This window comes from Dysidea avara, chromosome 4 (genome assembly GCF_963678975.1).
Source record: "Dysidea avara chromosome 4, odDysAvar1.4, whole genome shotgun sequence".
NCBI classification, from domain to species: domain Eukaryota; kingdom Metazoa; phylum Porifera; class Demospongiae; order Dictyoceratida; family Dysideidae; genus Dysidea; species Dysidea avara.
Window position 1 is genome coordinate 45,157,817 of NC_089275.1, and position 21,244 is coordinate 45,179,060.

The 21,244-nt window shown below is 37.8% G+C and overlaps 1 protein-coding gene across 1 annotated transcript; it reads left to right on the forward strand.

The window, feature by feature from the left end:
- The first annotated feature begins 1,697 nt into the window (after positions 1-1,697).
- LOC136252388 (probable inactive serine/threonine-protein kinase slob2) lies at positions 1,698-21,114 on the forward strand. Its single transcript, XM_066044814.1, has 17 exons — positions 1,698-1,812; positions 3,880-3,956; positions 4,101-4,204; positions 4,634-4,711; positions 6,049-6,125; positions 6,178-6,255; positions 6,606-6,716; positions 7,312-7,407; positions 9,022-9,110; positions 9,729-9,835; positions 11,518-11,615; positions 15,919-15,978; positions 16,021-16,086; positions 16,497-16,561; positions 17,232-17,288; positions 20,151-20,350; positions 20,896-21,114. The coding sequence occupies exons 1-17, from the start codon at positions 1,771-1,773 to the stop codon at positions 20,997-20,999; spliced, it is 1,509 nt and encodes a 502-aa protein (XP_065900886.1). The 5' UTR covers positions 1,698-1,770; the 3' UTR covers positions 21,000-21,114.
- Positions 21,115-21,244: the final 130 nt, after the last annotated feature.

Here is a 21,244-nt window from a genome sequence, read left to right on the forward strand (position 1 = left end):
ACCCATTACATTTCATCATACCGTCTTCATCCACAAGGTCACATCAGAACAGTTATTTCTCCAGAACTATCAAAGAATGGAACACCTTGCCACTTAATATTATTGAAACCTCTGATCTCGCCGGTCTCTGACTTTGATTCAGGCATTGTTTAATACATCACTTTTACAACATGCAATACTGCACTTGTAATAAGATAATTGGTTCACATTCAACTTTTTTTCCATGCAGGGGCGTAGGGAGGGGGGGTTCACAGGGGTTCAGGAACCCCCCTGTAAAATTTAGACTTCTGCAAGACCCTAACACACCATTTAGTGTGGCAGGACAAAATGAGTGAGTAATAGTGTATGGCACAGCACAACCATTGATAAAGCTTGCATTCATCTCTCAAGGAAGGATTTACAGAGGTAACATGAGCCCTCTTGAAAGCTTGTAAAACAGATCGATATACTCTAATAGAGCAGTCAGGTATACTCTAATCAGTAGCAATGGCGGATCCAGGATGGGGCATTTGGGGCAAATGCCCCCCCTCCCCCCTTCAAGAAATTGGATACAAGATCGAGATACTCTAATAGAGCAGTCAATTACTCTAATAAAGCAGTCATAATGTTCATGAGGCAGTGTAGCTTACTTATGAAGCTATAAATAGGATTTTATTTTACATAACAGACGTGATATAGTTGGTAAAGGATAACTAGCTATTATTGTTGTGACCTTTTTTTTTTTTTTTTTTTGGTCTTCAACTGGTTTTCAGCAAGTTTTTTTGGTCTTCAACTGTTTTTCAGAAAGGTGCCCCCCCTCTTTCCAAACTCTGGATCCGCCCCTGAGTAGAGCAGTAACGTATACTCTAATAGAACGGCATGCATGTAAATATCCATTATGTTAAGGAACTTCATTAGTGGAACCGGTTTTTCAGACATTTTAACATTTAATAAATGCAAAACTGAGCATGACTCGACCTTATACTGCTATACAGTGTAGCTTTGGTGTGTAGTGTTTAAAGATATAGAATGCCAGTACTTTATCACTTGGGCATGCAGAATTAATCCATGCTATGCATATTTTGTAGTTATAATGTTTTGATTGTAAGTTGTTCCAATTGTATCAGTGGATTCATGGTTCCTATACCAGTGGGATAACTTAATTATCATTTACAGGTGTCTCTATATGTGGCTCTATGTGTTATACTGTCTGTTTCCACTAGGTATATTAGCTACAAGCTTCATCCCAGGGGCACTCATATAGCTATGCATTATAATTAATGGCCCATTTTTTGATAAAATATAAAGTTTTGATTCATTAAAATATTGAAAGTCTCTCAGCGGCTGGGGGCTGTGCCCCCAGACCCCTGTTTCTGGTAACTGCAATATTGCTGTTGGAACCCCCCTTCAAAAAATCCTGGCTACACCCCTGCCATGAGCATACCAGCAGGGCTGACTGCTCAGATAAATAAATACATAGATGGTGGACGGGTGTGCCATTGAAAGAAGTCTCGTCTTTGTTTCCCGCCCCCACAGGGAAAAAGCCGGTGGTTTGGCTACGCGAGACTACCGGCACACTGAGAAACAGCGTCTGTGTATGATTATACACGAGCGATCACAATAGAAAAGCCTGCCTAGCCTGTTCAGTAATACAAGCTCGTCTAGTTTTCACACCGGCGACAAAAAGGGTGTGGCTTTCCGCGTGACTTCCATGACCAGTCACGTGTCGTGGTGCTCTTTAAATGAAAACGGACCCAAAGCCTCAAGGGGTTGGCGTAGCAAGCGGGAAACATGTCGTCAGATGTTAAGGATTATTTCGACGAAAACGTCTGGGTAAGACATTTGTAGACTAGGCTCTATTTCTTGATTTTGTAACGCTCTTTCTTTCTTTCTTTGTTAATATTTTCTTGAATTGGAAAAGGCTTTCAGTGACAGGCTTTACCTCTTGTGCAGTCCCTTCCTGTACCAAACTACGGTACATCTGCTACGTTTAATGTGCGTGTGTGACCAAAATTGGGGGCTAAAACCAAACTTTCTGTCCATATAATTATATTGGCTGCTGTACTTCTGTTAGTTGGGCAAGAAACAATATAGAACACTTTGTGGTACTGACTTTGAATTAAAACGTGAAGTGTTTTGTACTGGTGACATATGTTGCTGTATAGTGGGTTTTTCTGAGGGCTAAAACTTTTACAGATTGACTGCTATCTGAAAATTTCCCCCCTCAAAATTTGCAGTTCGATTAAAAGATCCTGAATAAGCAAAATGGTCCTTTTTGAAATTTTGGATAGTAGTAATCTGCAAAAATTATCCCTCAAAAATAACCCACTATAGCAAGCAGCGTGACACTTGTTGGCAAAGTTGTTGGGAATTAACATACAAGATTTCCGAATTGATTTCTACCAATTCTATTATATACATTTTAAAAAGTTTCACAGTTGTAGATGTGGAAATTAGGCGAGGAAATTTTTGTACAGGTAGCTAGACAATATCACAGCAAATTTTTGTGTAATGGCTAATCTGTTTGGAGCAAAAGTTTCATAACTGAGGAGTGATCTATGAAATTTGCAAGAAGTTTCCGCCTTAAAAACTTTTACGCATATAGTATGATTTCTTTTAAATTTATGGAGGTTTCAAGAGGGTATGAGATTTCCGCAGATGTTGTGTCCCTTGGATTACGATTATACGATGACTTATTGTCACCATAGTGCTGTACACCTCTGCTGTATCACAAAGGGATGCCATAGCCATTGTATTAACCTTAATCCTATGTCTTTTTTTGACATCAGTGTGTGTTGGCTCCACTGTACATTTGTCTCTCTAGATTAGTGCATCTATAAGTATGTTAGTTGTCTATGTTGATCTGCATTAAGAGGTTGACTATAGTGTGTACGCGTTGAGCTGAATCCTCAAAAACATTTACTCATGGATGCAATTACACAAGATTTTGAAATTTGGCTCATTTGTAATCTTTTCGTTCAAATGTCTGACATAATGTTTACAGCCAATCAAAAAGCTTGCCATACATTTCCTATGGGAAGCCATAAAAATTTGTGTTGTACCGATATGCATTTTTTCACATTTACCGATACCGATTGTTTGCCTATTCCTGTAACTGATATTCCGATATTTACTGATATTCTTCAATTCTTCAGAACAGGGGAGGAGGAGGAGCAGAAAATCACCTAAAGTTTATGTGTATAAACTGCATTTGAAATGATAATGTAATCAATGTAATTAATTGCGTGGGTGACCAACTTTTACAATGTTTTCTCAGTTTGCCACTAACTCCTTTCATGGAAAAGGAAGCCAAGTAGTTATAAAACATCTAAGCTAGCTGTTTTTAGTGGGACTCCAGACCCTTTGTGAAGAATGATCAACTAATTGTGTGGGCGGCCGATAAATATACACAGCCTACTATAGCCTTGCAACCATACTTGTGTAAACAAACAAGCCAACAGTTACAGCAAACCACTTACTGCTACATTCACCACCTTCTTCTGTTCATTGCTGTCATGAATGATTGATTGTGGGTTTCGGTTAATCGGCAAATTATTTCTGCTTCGTAGCCAATACCGATACTTGTAAAATTAGCTAATATCGGCTGTTACCGATAATTCAACCGATTATCGATGCAACACTAATAAAAATATGATGTCCATTATAGCCATTTCCCGAACTTGTAATGGAGCCAAACCATACGTGTCTATTGTTGATACCTTTGCTGTCACCATTAATCATCTGGTTGGCTGAAATGTTTACTTTCTTGAGAAAAAATCCACTTTTAATTTTTAGCTGTTTTTCAGGATCTAGTTCAACTTGTACATACTATAAGTGTAGGTCTCTGTATGCAGTGTGGTCAAGGTGTGGTAAATGCTAAATAAAATATTTTCCTTGTAGTTACCTATCACAGTTGGTGTTGGTGGATTTGCTATTATCTTCATTGTCATTGTTGTTATTATTGTTGCAATCTGTAGGTAAGTTTGGTTATTTGATTAGTGAGTTTATGTATATTTGATTAGTGAGTTTATGTATATGTGTAGTGTGTACAGTTTCCAAAGTGTAGCATCATCTGTATACATAATGGTGCAGTAACTCAATATTATCCATATATGCTTCAGGTATCGTAATGCTAATAGAAGAGAGTACATACCAATACAAGGGGATATGGGTGTGTTTGAAGCCATGGAACTACAGCGACAAACACAGAAGGATGGTGAAAAGGGTACGGTTTAATAAATACATACTCCATGTTTCTATATGCCTACAATACATACTGTAGTACAGTTGTGTCCCAGTGACTTGGTTGTATATCTTACAACTATACACATATGTATGTACAGACATACATACTTACATCTGTATGTATTTCTAAATGTGTGTACTCTAAAAATGCTTGTAATGTGCCGACATTACATATGGGAAGGTCATGTTGTATATAAGTAAATGATTGTTGGGGAATTTTAATGTGTAGTAGTACCTGACCTTTTGCTAAAGGTTCATTTCAGCTGTAAGCCCTAGAACACTTATCGTAATACACCAATCACTTTAAAGCTTAGCTAAACTATGGGTGGTTCATTGTGTAGTTGTCACTTTGTGTGTTGTGTAGTTTATATATTGCTACTTTGTTATTTTGATTTTGTTATTGATGTAGAGAGTGCATTATACAACTGTCGATTCTACTTGAGAGCTAGTCCACGTTATTCCATGGTCAATGCTCTGCCTGACATTGGTATGATTGTGTGTGTGCATGCGTGTGTGTGTGTGTTTGTCAATGGGTGCAGCACGTGTGTGTATGTATGGCATACTCCGTCCTATATAAATTCTTGGGTTTCCAGGGAGTAAAAGTTTTACAACTGAAACAAGTTGATGCTGTGCTTCTAAAAACCAAGCACCCAGTAAATATTATCCCTTGAATTAATCAATTCTTTATAAATTAAATTAATCTCACAGATATGCTATAGCTTTGTTTCTTGCCTTGCTTGTAACAATACCTGCAGTACATTAAAATTAAAAATATTTCAGAATTCACCAATTATGTCTTTATTCACCAATTACGTTGCTAAGGAAGCGTGACTCAAGCAAACCACTGTAAACCACAAATTATGCACAGAGCTATCTTTTCAATTGTTTAATAATTTGTCTATCTTGTTTTCATACGCAGATTCTCTACACAAAGCCTTGTATATCTTGTTTTCATAAATACTATTTAGTTATACCATAGATAATAAGAATTTGCAACAATGATGTCATTCCCATAGGAACTAATAGTTTTATGTATGGGCAATCTTCATTACAGGTCTGGACCTTCTCTCACTAACTCTTCTTTAGTTTTTCACGAATTTACCTTGACAGTTTCCTCTTCACTACCACATCAGGTGAGTGTTATCAAATCACAGCCATACAGAGCCAGTTTGTCTCGAACTTCATCTTTACGGTTGCCCAGGCGTGGCACCAATAATTTTTGTGGCGCTATTACTAAGGACCCTGACAAGGTATGAGAAGTAACCAAGTCCACAATAATAGAAAAATTGTTATGAAGAATATATTTCACAAACTGAGGCTGATTTTATTGACTACTGAACCCATAACCAAACCTGTAACAAGGATTGTCTGTAGTGACATCGCTGTTGCAAACCCTTTTTTACTAGGTTATACATTAGTCACTGAGTATCTCAGTCAAGATATTAAAGAGATTTCACCAAGTTAAATGTCTCACAAACCATCTGTTCACTGCACTTGTACAGTGTAAGCACATGTCCATCTAATTTACTATATACACCTTATTGTACCACGTGTAGCAGTCATGTGATTATTTTGGCTTCTGACTTAGAACATCAACAACGCATAAAGGTAGACATCTGTTTAAACAAGTATCAAGTTGTAGTTTAGTAGTAGTATTTGAGCTACTGTAATAGCTTATTGCATTTTAGGGTTGGCCAATATGGAAAAGTTATGTAGCTGGCTCACTAGTGGTCATGTGTATACAAACAACACACTCAAATTAATGGTGGACACAAAATTAATTTGTTTTGTTTCTTCTATGGTTATTTGTTCTTTGTCTCTCAGGTAGTAGACTGGAGAGGAGCTGGTTTGCTGTTAAACAGGATAACCCTCCACTGGCAGATCACATGATGATGACCATGGTACCGATTATGTCATATGATGTCATCTCTGGTAATCATGTGATCATTGTAGACCCCACAACACTTGAAGTGTTCTATTAACCTGTCAACTGATAAGAAGACACTAAACCAATTGTTCTTCTCTCTGCAAGTAAGTGTTTTGTACGGTGTAACTTTAGTTACTGGCCGGCCACTCTTTATACCGGCCATGTCTAATGGGTCCCAAACATAGTTAATATGTATTTATGATTTCAATTAGAAGACCACCTTCTTATAGTGACCAAGCTTCCAATCACAATCCTGAGAAATCAAATTTGCTTAACTTAATTAAATATATGGACTTGAATTTATGAATTTACGTAATGCTTTTTTATAAGCGACAAGTATTAGGTAAGAATTTACAAGCTAATCAGTGTGTATCTCCCATGAAGTAGAGGGTATCATGTTTACAGTGTATGTAAGGGTTGTATTTGCTAATCAGCTGCCATTTATTTTTTACAGCATCCATTTGTACATCCCATTATTGAGGTGGACTATATGACGGACAAATCAGTTGTGGTTATGATATCACCAATAAGTGCCCGTGGCTCCATGAAGGACTTCATCTATAGAGTGAGCAAGATGTGATGTGTTGTCCCTAATTGTGTACTTCACGACCTCATTAATAAGACCACCTTATTATAGTGACCATGTCAAGTAGGTCCCAAACATAGCTAAGGTGTACTTCATGACCTCGTTAATAAGACCACCTCATTATAGTGACCATGTCAAGTAGGTCCCAAACATAGCTAAGGTGTACTTCATGACCTCATTAATAAGACCACCTTATTATAGTGACCATGTCAAGTAGGTCCCAAACATAGCTAAGGTGTCCTTCATGACCTCATTAATAAGACCACCTTATTATAGTGACCATGTCAAGTAGGTCCCAAACATAGCTAAGGTGTCCTTCATGACCTCATTAATAAGACCGCCCCATTATAGTGACCATGTCAAGTCGGTCCCAAACATAGCTAAGATGTATTTCATGACCTCATTAATAAGACCACCTCATTATAGTGACCATGTCAAATAGGTCCCAAACATAGCTAAGTTGTACACTGTACTTCATGATTTCAGCCATCTCTTTAAAACAGGCCCTAAATAAAGGGTTGAATGTATATAAGCTATTTTGCATATAACCTGTTATTGTTTTGTGTGTATGTAGACACGTCCATTAATTAATTGGTCAGCAAAGTACAATGGCAGGGGAACACCCTTACCATCTAAACAGACTGCCTTGTTTGGAAGACAGATTCTTGAGGTCAGTATAGAGTATTGTACAATACCACAATCACATTGCTGTACACTGTGTGCAGCAATGTGTAAAATCTGTTTATACCGTATTGTGACTTGAATTGTGGCCTGGGGATTTATTTCTTTTAAGCCCCGGCCATTAAATGAGACTGGAGGCTATACGAGGTTGGTGTTTATATATGTGACCACATTCATGAATCAACTTCACATCTCAACGATGTTTGCTTCAGCAGATTCAAGCTTAATAGGAACTCAATAGAAATGTTCTTCACTTCATCATTTATAATACTGCACAGAATTGTTATAAATTATGATTATGACTGTACTAGGCATTCATTTGAGGCCTGGTGTTTATTTCTGTTGTAATGCTCTATACTCCCTGGCAACCAGGTATTTATACAGGACCAGCTGTAATTCAAGGCAATGTGATATATACCAAGTTTATTATATAGTTATACAACGGCCACGAGTGCTCTGCCTAATATAAACGCACGAGCCTGAGGGCCGTCAGGCCCGAAGGCAAGTGTGTTTATACAGGCAGAGCACGAGTGCACGTTGTATAACTTTTATGTACCACTCATCTAATAGGTGGGGAGAGTCTCACAAGACAGCTGTAACACTTATAAAGGCCAGGTTTCTAACATCAATTGTGGGTAACCAAGCCAGACGTTGCGATGACGTTCCCCCTGCAGTACTGCAGCCACCTGAGATATTGAAAGCTAGTACGCTATGGGTTATATCACTAACCTGCATTCGCTGTTCGACTCTCATCATGTAGTGCTCAGCATGCCAGTGTGCCATATAGACTAAGCACCAGACTAATCACCAGTGATTCTCTCGAGCGAAAAAAAGCAGCTAAATAGACGGTTTAAGTAAACAAAACATAACTACTAAACGATACTAGTCTAATTCTTACTATTCACACTGGCTAAACTCGAATCTGGTGGCATGACAAAACTGGTTACCACAATCGAACGTAAAGGTTAGTATTATTTAGAATATATTTGTTTTATTGAGTCATTGTCGAAGTGGACTACAGTTTAATCTGAGCTAAGATGGCACCAGACTAGTAAGGTGTGTAAGTACGTTTATATATATGTAGACTAGAGTTGTGGCCACCTGTGTTGGCTTTTTCGATCGCCATTGGCTGCTTGTAAACATTATACGTATTGGTGACGTTATGGCCCACAATCGACCTTTACATGTCAGGCTATAAAAGAATTCGAGTGATCTGTGAAGTGTCTTTCCACCTATTAGGTGAGGTGTCGTAGTGGTCTTCGCCACCGACACTTGTGCTATGCTGCACAAAACCGCAGCCAGTGCAATATCTGTATATTGCACTGTGGTCGGTGCATTATAACTTATAATGCACTCGTTGTAGTCTACAAAATCGCAACCAGTGCGTTATAAGTTATAATGCACTCGCTGCGGTCTGCAGCAATGCAATATACAAATTATGGCACTGGCGGTGCCTTTGAACTGCCCACGCAGAGTGGTACATACTTGTATGTTTCCTGTAATGTAATATATACTTGTGTGTATGTATATATGTAATTGTTGCACGTTGTCTTGCGTACAGTATGGATTTCTTACTTGTTATTGTTTGTGTTATGAACTTCAGGCAATAGTGTTCCTGTACGATAAGGGGTTGGCTCCATTGGGGCACATCCAGTCGGGAAATGTTATGATACATTCTGCCAGTATGTGTAGGTAAGTTTGTATGTATTGTATGTTAAGACACATGCACACGACACACACACACACACACACGCACACACACACACACACACACACACACACACACACACACACACACACACACACATACACACACACACACACACACACACACACACACACACACACTCATACACACACACACACACACCATGTATATACCCTCTTTTCTTATACTACAGTGTTAGGGGGATATCATGTTACTTATGTAAAAAGATTATTACCCATGTACTAACCAAAGTAATAAAATGACAGTCCACTGACTGCAACTAACCACAAACTAACAATGATGCTTACTGACCAGAAACAAAATACTGTTTCTTTTTCTTATAACTAAGCATTACACATTGTCAAAAACGACACAATCATGTCACATAATATGATGATACTTGCACATGTGACAGCTTTCATCATTAGCTGTTCACAAAAAAGTAATATGATAAGTTGATTATAGTTATTTAATTTCATGGGTAATCCCTTGTAACTAAATTATTTTTATTTCCAGTTATAGTAATAAAAGAAGTATTACTGATTAACAACTAATTTTTCCTACCACATATTTATGACGATTTTGTTGTGTTTGTTGGTTAGGTTAGCTGGATATGAAAACTCCTTGCTTGGATACAAGCCACGCTGTTACTCTACTATCAAGCCCCTTCTAAAAGAAGATAAGGCTGCCATCGACGTACTGATGTTTGGTAAGCCCAACTGTGCTAAAGCATGATCAGTACTCACTTTACATATTGTATGTACCATCATTTATCACCACAAGTTTCAATATGACACATCCTATAGTATGTACACGTTGAGCTGGATCCTCAAAAGCATTTAATAACTCATGGATGGAATTACACACGATCTTGAAATTTGGCTCATTTGTAGTACTGCTTGACCTGCTAAAAAAAATTTTTTTTTTGTTTAAATGCCTGGCGCAATATTTACAAAATTTCCACTATACATTTCCTATGTAAAGCCATAAAGTGTAGTATCCATTGCAACCCTTTGCCGAACTTGTAACCAGGCCACACCTCGCATGTTTGTTGTTGACACTGTTACCGTCACCACTAATCATCTGATTGGCTGAAATGTTAATTCTCTTGAGAAAAAAATCCCCTTTTCATTTCCAGCTGTTTTTCAGGATCCAAATCCAACTTGTACATGCTATAATATTGGCTAGCTTTGAATACTCATGTGTATGCCCATAATTTTTGTTGAGAATTTGACTATATAAACAAACCATTTATTCAAACAGTATGGTAGTACCGTTTAAGTAGGGGTCCCCTCAAAAATTTTGCGCGCCACCCAAAATTCTGCCTTTGAAAATCATCCTAGAGACATCTTACTAGACGAAAGTCATCTTTACGAAATTGTACTAGTCCATATGATATATAACACAGCATTACAAGTGGCCGGATATAGAATTTTAAAAAATTGCCAAAACTCAAATTTTAGACTGACTGCCTGACTGACCACAGTCACAAGGCTAGAGGCCAAACGAAGCAGCGCACGGCCACCATTTTATGCCACAAAAACAAACTCACCAGTGGGATGTGCCTTTTGGGGTTCTGACTAGTGTAGGCCCTCTGCACCCTTTTCTTTCATCTTCAATCAGGCTGCTTGTCTTCTTCATCCAATGAAACCATATTGAGGCGTTAATTTTCCGTATCAACACTTTCTTTCAGCTGCATATTTAGACGCCACAGAATTATTTCAAAAGCATTTCAGTCCTAACAGGTATACTAGCTAGAAATCTGCAACTTCACGATTGGGATCCTGTTCGCGATAGGTTCGCAACCACACCCATCAATAAAGATCTAGGTGGACTAATAGTGATATATAGAGTACGAAGACCATGCGCACCTCTTAACAGTCTAGCTATATTATATTTACTTAACAGTGAACAAGATGACCTCACCCCTTATTGGTCTAGCTAGCTGCACACCTCTTGGCTGACTTGCGATACTCTAATACAGCAGTCATGTATGACATTCTAATTGAACAGTCACAAATTACACTGTAGCTAGCTGTGCTCCAACAAAAAACTAAACAAACTTTAAAAATTGTTAATTTAAAAGTGAAGTAGGGATCTATGCAATAAAAAGTAGTGAAACAAGAGATGGATGATGGTACTACAGCATAGCTCGTCCCTACTTTGGCACATTAACTATAAAAATTATTTTGTTCAATGCCAAAGTAGGGACTTCCCACCGAGCTATGTTATAATACCATCATTCATCTCTTGTTTCACTACTTTTTATTGTATAGATCTCTACTTCATTTATTAAATTAACAATTTTTAAAAATACTAGTTTAAATTAAATCTTGTGTAAACACTCTGGTTTGAAATTAACTACACAGGCTCATTTTTGTTACTTCATAGGTCACTTGATATTTGAGATGAGTACAGGACAGGAGTGTAGTACGGCAACACCTGAGCCTCATGACCTCTCCACCATTCGTCACAGTGCTGTCGTTGAAGTGAGTATTGAGTGTAAAAATAATGAAGTCCATTTATTCTCTATTGAACTATCTTACAGTAATATATGTTGACTAATACCCTAAGCAGTCATTTCAAAGTGTTGGAGATGATTTGGTTGTAAACCGTATAGCTGGATATTTACACAGGATGTTGTTATTGCGAAAGTCTCAAAAGCACTATGAGCTGTATAGTAGAGCAGCTAAGTGAAAAAATCGTTTACTTTTTGATAAAACCACAAAACTTGGTACAACATTTGCTTAATTCATACTGTTTCATATTAGATTCGGTGCCATTAAAATTACCAATCATATCACGCTCAAAGAACCTGAAAGGTAAAATCAGTAGAAAATGTATTGGGGAAGCTATAAAATGTTCTGAGCTGGCTCAATAGTGAATATACTGAAACTTTGCATCTGAATAGACAAGCAAGGGATGGTCATATCTAAAAGCTGATCGAGGGAGGTGTCCATCTAGGTCATTAGCTTGCCATGTTAAGAAGCACGGAGGGTCATGGTATATGAAACCATAGATGTACAATACATTATTTCTACTGGATCATACCTGTACTTTAACGCTGAAATATTTGCTGCATCAGAAGTATTTAAAAACAGGTTGTTTTACCACATTTAGAAAGATTTTCTGATTACACCAGTAAATTTGAGATACTTTCATGCTATTTAAGCAAAAACAAAGATTTTGGATGAACTTGTATGGTTTCCTGAGTAGCTAGAAATGGGCTTATAACCTAGTTTATTAAAGTTTCAAAACATGCCCTAAGGCAATGATTTTGATGTGGCACCGTATCTCAAATGATTTAGTATACCTTACTCAACTTCCACAGAAAATCTGGTGCTTTTATCACAAAGTGAGCGATTTCATCTAATTTGTTGCTTAACCGCTCTACTAGTATATTTTAATGGATATATTTTTCGCGATTGTACGCTTGGTTCAGTGGTTTCGTATTAACAAAATAGATTACAATGATTCACAAGTCATATCCCTGTGCGTGTAAGTAGCACATCAAATGGATAGCTGTGGAGGTAGTGCACCAGCATTGTTTTCTATACCATCTGCAGTACGAGGATATCATGTATATCATGGATGCCTTAGTCGGAGAAAAGCTGTCTTGTCAAAGGGAGGCTGAAAATTATGCTGACCCATTTGCTGTTGCAGTATTAAAGAACGAAAATATCGTAGGCCATGTGCCCAGGAAAATTTCTACAGTGTGCTCGTTATTTTTGTGCCAAGAAGGTTCAATTGGTTGTCTTATAACTGGTAGCAGACGCTACTCGTAGGATCTACCACAAGGAGGAATTGAAATACCCTACAAGCTGGTTTTTCGGGGAGGCTCCAAGTATGTGAGCAAAGCAAGAAAGCTTTTGTCCGCTAGTGATGCTGGTCAACCTTAGCTCCTACTACTAGCTACAGCAGTGATCAAGCACAAACTGATGATACAAGTATACTGTGAAACCTGTCATCAAGACTGAAGAGGTGAGCCTATTGAAGTTGGATCAGATTGCCAGACTGATGTTGAGGCTCATGCAGTGTGGGTTAAGAAACACAGCATCATGCTGTATGCCAACCATAAAGAGATGATCCTGAACGGTTCCAAATTAAATGATATCATTATTAATACAGCTCAAACAATGCTTAAGGAACAGTTTGAGAGCTGATGGACTTGTAATCTACCTTACTACTGAAGAAACAGCAACCCAGGTTTCAAAATGACAAGCCATATGTTCAAGTTATATTTGATAGAGAGGCCCACTGGATAGTGGCTTCTACGGTTTTTATAAAAGATGGCCAGGTTAAAGTATATGACTCAGTCTATACAACTATCAGTAAGAAAACTACAGCAGTAATTTCTCATCTATATGGACCCACAGTCTCACTTCATCTAGTCAACATCAACAAGCAGAGAAGGGTGGTGCGGATTATTGCTTGTTTGCAATTGCCAATGCCACAACCTTAGCACTAAGGCTTGATCCACTTTCCAACAAAGCTACGTGAACATCTAGTGAATTGCTTAGAAAATTGTTTCCCATAGTGTATGTAGACTGTGAAAATAGCTACAAATGTATGTAGACTGTGAAAATAGCTACAAACTCATTGTAGCAGTAATTTATAGATTTACTAGTAGTCTTGTACACATGTATTAACAGAATCAATATTCGTGGACAATACGGTCTGAAACTTTTCATTGTACTACTGTTATTCATAACACTGATATCTGGGAAACTTTATTATTGAATTACAATTAATATATATATATACTGTATTACCTCGAATTATGGCTGTTCTCGTATAAACACCTGGTCTTGTTTAGTCGCTAGGGTTGACCACCATGAATGCCAGTTTGTAGTATTCATAGCTTTAATAGACATCATTTAATATTAACTGAAACCTTTGTTGTGTCAACAGAAACCTTTTATAGCAATTAACCTCAGATTTAGTACTACTTTTGGACGAGCAATAGGTACTTTAAAGAAATAAACGCCTGGTCATAATTCGAGGCAATATGGTGTATATACAATTCTTTATTTATAACTCAAAAATGCAAGAAGTTGCTCATTACTAATGATCACAAAAAATATATATCTATTAGAACAGTTGGACCAGGGTGTTGAAGTCAATCTGTAGACCTTCGCTTGAGCACGATGAAGCCAATAGGAGCTGAATGAAGTCAATGTACATATGATTACTTTTCTAGTAGGCCTGATTATAAGGAATGGATTCTGTCATGTTGGAACATCTTCATTCTTCAGCACTGACCTTGTAGACTATATCTCCTTTGAGTACCATTCTTGGAACTCTCACCTAAGAAAATTTCTGGCTGCTTTGTTTACACTGCCATCCAGTGACTGTAGTGATCTGTGCAATTGAGAACAAAAAGGATATTGTTTTGCCAATGCAAATCGCAACATGCTTGTGTTACTTTCCCTTTAAACTCATCAAATATTGCAAGAGCGACTTGGTCATCAGATTTCTTCAGTTCCCTATGTTTCTGTTTTGACAAAAGGGATAAGGATTTGTGAAATGTATTTGACCATAGTAGTTTCATTGCACCAATGGTTGCCAGAATGAGTAATGTGCCAATCCTCAGGGAACTTGAAGTTGGGGTGGCATTGGCTTGTTTTACCCTGATATAAAAGCTGCAGAGATAGAAGTTCACCTGTAATCGTGCCTCCAAACACAGCAGTTATCTGCCTCTTGTCATCAAGACTTTAATCTTAACACGCTTGGCTCCCTCCTTTTCCATTGTCCAATTAGACACAGGCACATACCCGTTTGGTCCCAGTTAAAGATTGGCACATCTTCATCAACAACACATCGTATCTCCTCCATGATATTTTCTCGTAAATTATCAAAGTTCTCTGTCACGGTGCAAGTTGTTCTTTAAAAGATCTGGGTTGGTTTCTCTTTACAGTCCCCATCCCACCTGCTATTACGAGGAACATATTAACCACACATCCTTTTGCTCAAGAAGCCTTTACATACGCTTTCACCTGTGCATCCATATGATCTCCAAGTAGCAACGAATACCCACACTTCTTAGGTGGTAAACTTTCCAGGACAACATCATTTTTGCCTGATTCTTTCTTTCATCTCAAGCTTCAATGCAGCTTTTCTTCAACGATCATACAGTACTTTCATTTAGGGCTGCATCAAATTGGTTGGAGTACTTTCGAACAGCAGCTGCATTGCCGCTTTCTAATGCATATTGACCTATGCTAGCCCTCAACGTGTCACTGATCTGTTTATATGGCTTTCTATTCCCTTGTTCGGTGACTTCCATAGCTGCTGAGACTTCCTTGTTTGCCTCTTGGATTGCTTCAGGTGAAACAGTGGCTGAACGTTCTCCATTGGGGTCAGGGGGCTTCTTGACTGGTTTTTAAAAAACGATAGAGCGGAATAGATCTAATTCAAATCACAATTTCCAACACCACCTGGTATACTTAGCTATGATTATTATTGCTACTACGCACGTGTCTACTTGAATAATTTAAATTTTCACGAGATTCCTATACGTCGCAAAATCCATGAAGATTTTGTCACCGCGTAAAAAACCTGCTATACGGTAGCATATTGTGAAACAACTCAGTCACCTGATAAGTAGTATTGCCATGTATAGGACTTTAGAGGACAGAGATTTGAGTAGTGAAATGAATCGCAGTTTTTGTATTTAATTATATAGTACTTGTACATTGTTTTATTAGTTAAATTACCAGGTCGTCTTTAGGTGAAACGCATGTTGATAGCTGAAATCCCTCTGCACTTGTCATGTCATATACCTACATGCAGGTGTTGTCCAGGATATTCACAACCACAGAAGATGAGGGTAGATATTGCACCATACAGGAGGTACAGTTTGTGTGGCTGTTTTGTTATGATGAAGCCTTACAGGTGCTAGAGATGCCGTTCTTCCAACAGCAAACACCACCAGAGCTGGCAACATGGAATATGCCACAGGTTAGTGTGTACTGTGGTTGGTGTGCATTATTTGGAAGCAACATTGTTCTTCATGATCTCTAAGACAACCATATCTTATACACAACAAAGTGCATGGACAGGGTGCCGGCTGTGGTGATTGTAATATACTGTGAACATCGGCTTACACTTACTGTACAGCATTGTACCCTGTACGTGTTTGTGGTTCCTTGTCAGAGATAGAATTATTATGCTAAACTGCAAATGGACTTGTGAATAATGAAAGGGCCTTAGGCCATTTCATTTTTGTAACCATGTCATACCAAAATATCATCCTCTGCACAGTATTATATTATGTTCCACTATTGATACATTTAATTGACATTCCTTTCTCTTAGTGTTTTATACTTAACTTATCAACTCTTAACTATGGTGTGACTATTTCATTGTAGATACCTGTGAGTTCTGAAGTGAAGACATTGTTACAAAGCTCTAAAACTTCTGGATCTCAAACAAGGTGTGTGTGTGCGTGCGTGTGTGTGTGTGTATGTGTGTGTGTGTGTGTGTGTGTGTGTGTGTGTGTGTGTGTGTGTGTGTGTGTGTGTGTGTGTGTGTGTGTGTGTGTGTGTGTGTGGTTAAAGCATTGGCCTGATATTTGAATGGTTGCAGATTCAATGCTCCATGGTGCCCAGTTGCTGTTGTTAGGTTGAGCAAGAAATTTGCTTTGGACAGTCTATCCGGCTGTGGTTGAGTGTCAACTAGAGAAGCTATCCTGTCTCACTTAGGATTTGCCTGCACAGAATCGAGTGCTTGAATGGTACACAGGAATCCCAGCACAGGTTCACTGGGTGGCAATAGTTGTGTTTTGCATGACTACCAGAGGCTTTGCTTTGTGTGTCATGTCTACATAATATGTGTGTCCGTGCATGCATATGTCTGCATGTGAGTAAGGTTTTTTTGCTTACTTGAATACAGGCAAACTGCCATTCCAACACATGTTTTCCCTGTAAGAAACCTGATTCATGCCCACCATCAACTTGTGATTGGTCATAGCGTCTGTGTGTTGAGGCGATACTATTGAGATTAGAGCAGCTGAGATTGTAATCATACATGCATCTGTAGGGTTATAATTTTTTTGTTAGATGACTTATTTTAAGATAACATAATTGTGCATGCTCTGTATGTAGTGTTGCTGAACAAAGGAAAGCTAGAAGATCTAGAAGGAGCTCTGAAATTAAAGAAAAGTGAGATTGTCATCTTTTTTATGTAACTACTGCATAGTGATGTGTTGTTCCATGACTACCTGCCATGTACATATGTCAATATACTCTAATAGAGCAGTCACTGGTTGTAGTTGAGAAGTATATACTTGTCTTACAGAGACTACATAAACAATACTGGAAGTACTACCATATAGTGGATAATTTTCAAAGGTTTTTATTTTTGGATATTTCAAAGAGGCCCTTCTCTTTGAAATATATTTTTCTAAGTCCTTCATATAATATCAAAAGCCTGCCTTTATGTGATCCATAATTTGGGTGACTTGTTCATGTATTCCAGTTATTCATGATTGTAATGGATAAACAGTATCATTACTGCGTCAATAGCCAATAAACAGCTATAGTCTGTTCGCGTTCACCTGAGCCCTTGTTTCTTGTTATAACTCTTGTTACATGGACCAGCTACCCAAAGATTTAGTAGCGCTGTGAAACCCTTTAAATGCCAAAACTGTTAGTCAAAAAAGTGCTTTGATGCAGGCAAGAACAAGTGAATTATGAGGCTTTAAAAATTAGGGGTGAAACGAATATTAAATTTTAGGTATTCGAATATTCTTCAAATTAATGAACGAATTAACGAATTATTCTTTAAGAATTTTCTGTATAATTAGGTGCTTGAAAGGGACAAAATCACTTTGATTACTACTAAAACTTTAAATGTTAAAAAAGAAAAGTCCTTTACATGATGAAAAATTATATTTTAAAATGACAGTTTTCAGTTGTCAAAATGTTTTCAAGGTTAAATGTGTACATTATCCGATTAACGAATATTTAACGAATATATAACGAATAACGAATATTTCTTAACGAACGAATAACAAATATTCGTACTATTCGTTTCAGCCTTATTAAAAATATCCCATACATTTAGTATGGACGATTCAGGGGGAGTATATAACAGTGGAATAGACTACTGGAATGGTGGAATACTGGAATGGTGGAATGGAATTTTTTAAAAGTTCAATCTCATTTTTTATATCCAAATAAGTACAACTCCTTCCCTTATGTAAGCAAATAAATAGGATTCCCCATTGAAGTCAGCTCATTTAGCATACTTTCCTCACCACAACACTTGTATGACTTATAACTCAATAATTTATTACTTGTCTGAAACTAACTGTCTTAATGAAGGTTCAGTTCAGTGTGCAATACTGTATGTGGTACTGCCACAACTTTAAATTTTGTTTTCTGACGTAATTGTGGAAAGGCTCATTGTAAACGCTTACAAGATAGTCCCGTTTCACTTTACCCAAAGAATTTCACTTAGACTCCTAGGTTAGTAGTAAACACCTTGTACAGGCTCTGCCTTCTGTGTTCGTCCTCCAGTGCCTAACTGGTAAAGTTGATAATAAATAAATGAATACTTCATTATACAGTGAATGTACTTTACAATGCATTCATGTAATCAGCTACAGGGGGGGGGGGTGTAGCTAGCTAACTTTTTATCATTTGGGAACAAGGGTTAAGTCAGGAGTCTTCTTGGTATTCCCAATAAACTGCTATTGTACATGTACATTACATTGGTAAACTTGTCTATGGTGAGGTGAATTATGCTAAAAGAGCTGACTTTAAGGGGAATCCTATTTATGTGCTTACTTAAGGGGAGGAGTTGTACTTATTTGGATGTAAAAACTGAAAAATTCCATTCCAGTATTCCACCATTCCAGTAGTCCATTCCACTGTTTATACACTCCCTGATTCAGGCGCGCAAACATGTTTACAACATGAAAACATGCTTGTTCTAGTACAAAACCATTGGGAGTGAACACATGTTCACTTCTTTGATATTGCTGTATTTGGCAGGGCTCAGGTGAACGCGTACTGACTATAATTCAGGGTTCACAGAAATTAATGCTGTCTGCTATTCCATATAGCGTAAAGTGCTGTGAAACCTTACCGGGTAAACCGAATAACCGGTCAGTTATCAGTTATTTTCATAACCGAATAACTGATCTCTAAGATATTCACTCAAAAATGTATGTTTTGGGTACTACAACATTGATATCACACTTGTGGGATTCTGATATGGTATAATCACTTGCTGCCTATTACTTTGACCACTGTAAGGACGATCTGACAAACTACTACTACAAATTTTAATAGCTTACATGTTGAGTACAGCATGAAAATTGCAGAAAATGTCATTCAGTTCGGTTAACTAGATAACCGACAGTTATTGGTTGCTCAGTAATCGGTTATGATATTCTGTCCAGTTTCGCAGCTCTAATACGGTCAAGCTGGTGGCTGATTAGAATTTACTCCACTTGAGACTCCCCCAATCTTCTCTCCAGTACAAAGGTTGGGGATTATATCATCACCAAGTTGGTATTTGCAAGCATGCATGTAATTTCATAATTTTCCCATTAATTTGAAATCCACCCCAGCTTTGAAATATGCACTCTTCAAAATATTTTGCTTCTTCTGCGAATTTGTTATGCAATAGTTAGTGTGTACACTCCTATCAGGTTGAGTGTACGTGTCTGACCAGATGGAACATAAGTAAGTGGATTCACTGTATGAAATATGTACTTTGTCAAACTCAAAAGCTTGACCTTGAGTTCCCCCTTTCAAATGGAAAGACGAGATTGACACAGTGTGTTTGTATGGGGGGGGGGGGGGGGGGGGGGGGGGACACTTTGATAAATTTTGCAAATCACAACGGCCACAAATCACATGAGATTATCATGAAAGTTGAGCTAGAATTTGCCAAAGTTTATGTCATATTATCTATAGCTGACAAAGTTTTCCTGTAGTAAGACATGTACCAGTATTGATAACTGTATCCCATGAAAATATAATGAACGTCTCTAAGTCTGTTTCCATCTGTAGGTATCCAGTGTCTCCCATAGTGACATCATCAGTCACATCCAGTGTACCACAGTATATAGTCAGCAGGACCTCATCTTCAGCTACCATGTCTACTACTAAATCTACTACAAAATCAGCCACGCCCTCTGTACAGCAAACAAAACCAGCCGCACCCTCCGTGCAGCCATCAAAACCAACCACACCTCCCACAAGTAAAAAAGGTGAGTTTGTATGGTTTGTTGTCCTAAGGGAACTATGTGTTACAAATACAGTGACAGACTTGTTTATCTAATTTGCTCATTATTTTGTTTGTGTTCCATTTAACCCTTAAACCCGTAAAGAGCTTTTGGGGAATGCGTGTTTACACAATATTCTATTGAAGTAGTTGATTGTTTTATTAGAGTACAGTGGAACCATCGATTATCCTAACACCTATTGTCTGAACAATTGATTATAAAAATGACAATTGACTGCGCTCAATCAAAGTATTTTGTTAACAAGTGTATGCTTTATTAGAGTAGTTGAGCAAAACTGTGTATAGAAATGTATGGATGTTTGATTTATGGACTTTTCAGTTATATAAACACCCTCCCCCCCCCCCCCCCCAATTAGTTTGGATAATAGGGGTATCACCGTACCTTATACTGTGCCCATTTTAGTAATGCACTGTGTTAGCCTTACATAACAGTACTATCAGTATACATTAAGTAATAGTGCTTCATTTTATGGTCTTGTATTTTCATGTGTGCTTTTTGTACTGTCACAGGAAGCAAGCCAGAGAATAGAGGAGCACTACTCAGTGATATTAGGACGGGTACTAGATTGAAGAAGACAGTTACTAATGACAGGAGTGCTCCAAAAATAGCCTAGCGCTATAACCTGTATGATGTTATGATGAAAGAGAACGTTTATTATGAAATTGTATATTTTTAACCACTTATACTGCATCTTTGTTTATACATTTATTGTTGTCTATCTGAGTATACATCTGTTTATGCATGCCTTCCTCATAGCATTACTGTTTCATTTGCTTTGTAGTGCTGAAAGCTGTACGAGTGAACAGCACTTATAAGTCTGTCTTGATTGTCTGTCACTAAAAATTGTAAAAAAAATGT

Excerpts from the sequence above, each read along its gene's own strand:
- LOC136252388 (XM_066044814.1), top strand. The coding sequence starts at position 1,771 with ATGTCGTCAGATGTTAAGGATTATTTCGACGAAAACGTCTGG. Across the intron at positions 6,256-6,605 it reads AATTGTTCTTCTCTCTGCAA|CATCCATTTGTACATCCCAT; the intron begins GTAAGTGTTTTG and ends TATTTTTTACAG. Across the intron at positions 9,836-11,517 it reads CATCGACGTACTGATGTTTG|GTCACTTGATATTTGAGATG; the intron begins GTAAGCCCAACT and ends GTTACTTCATAG.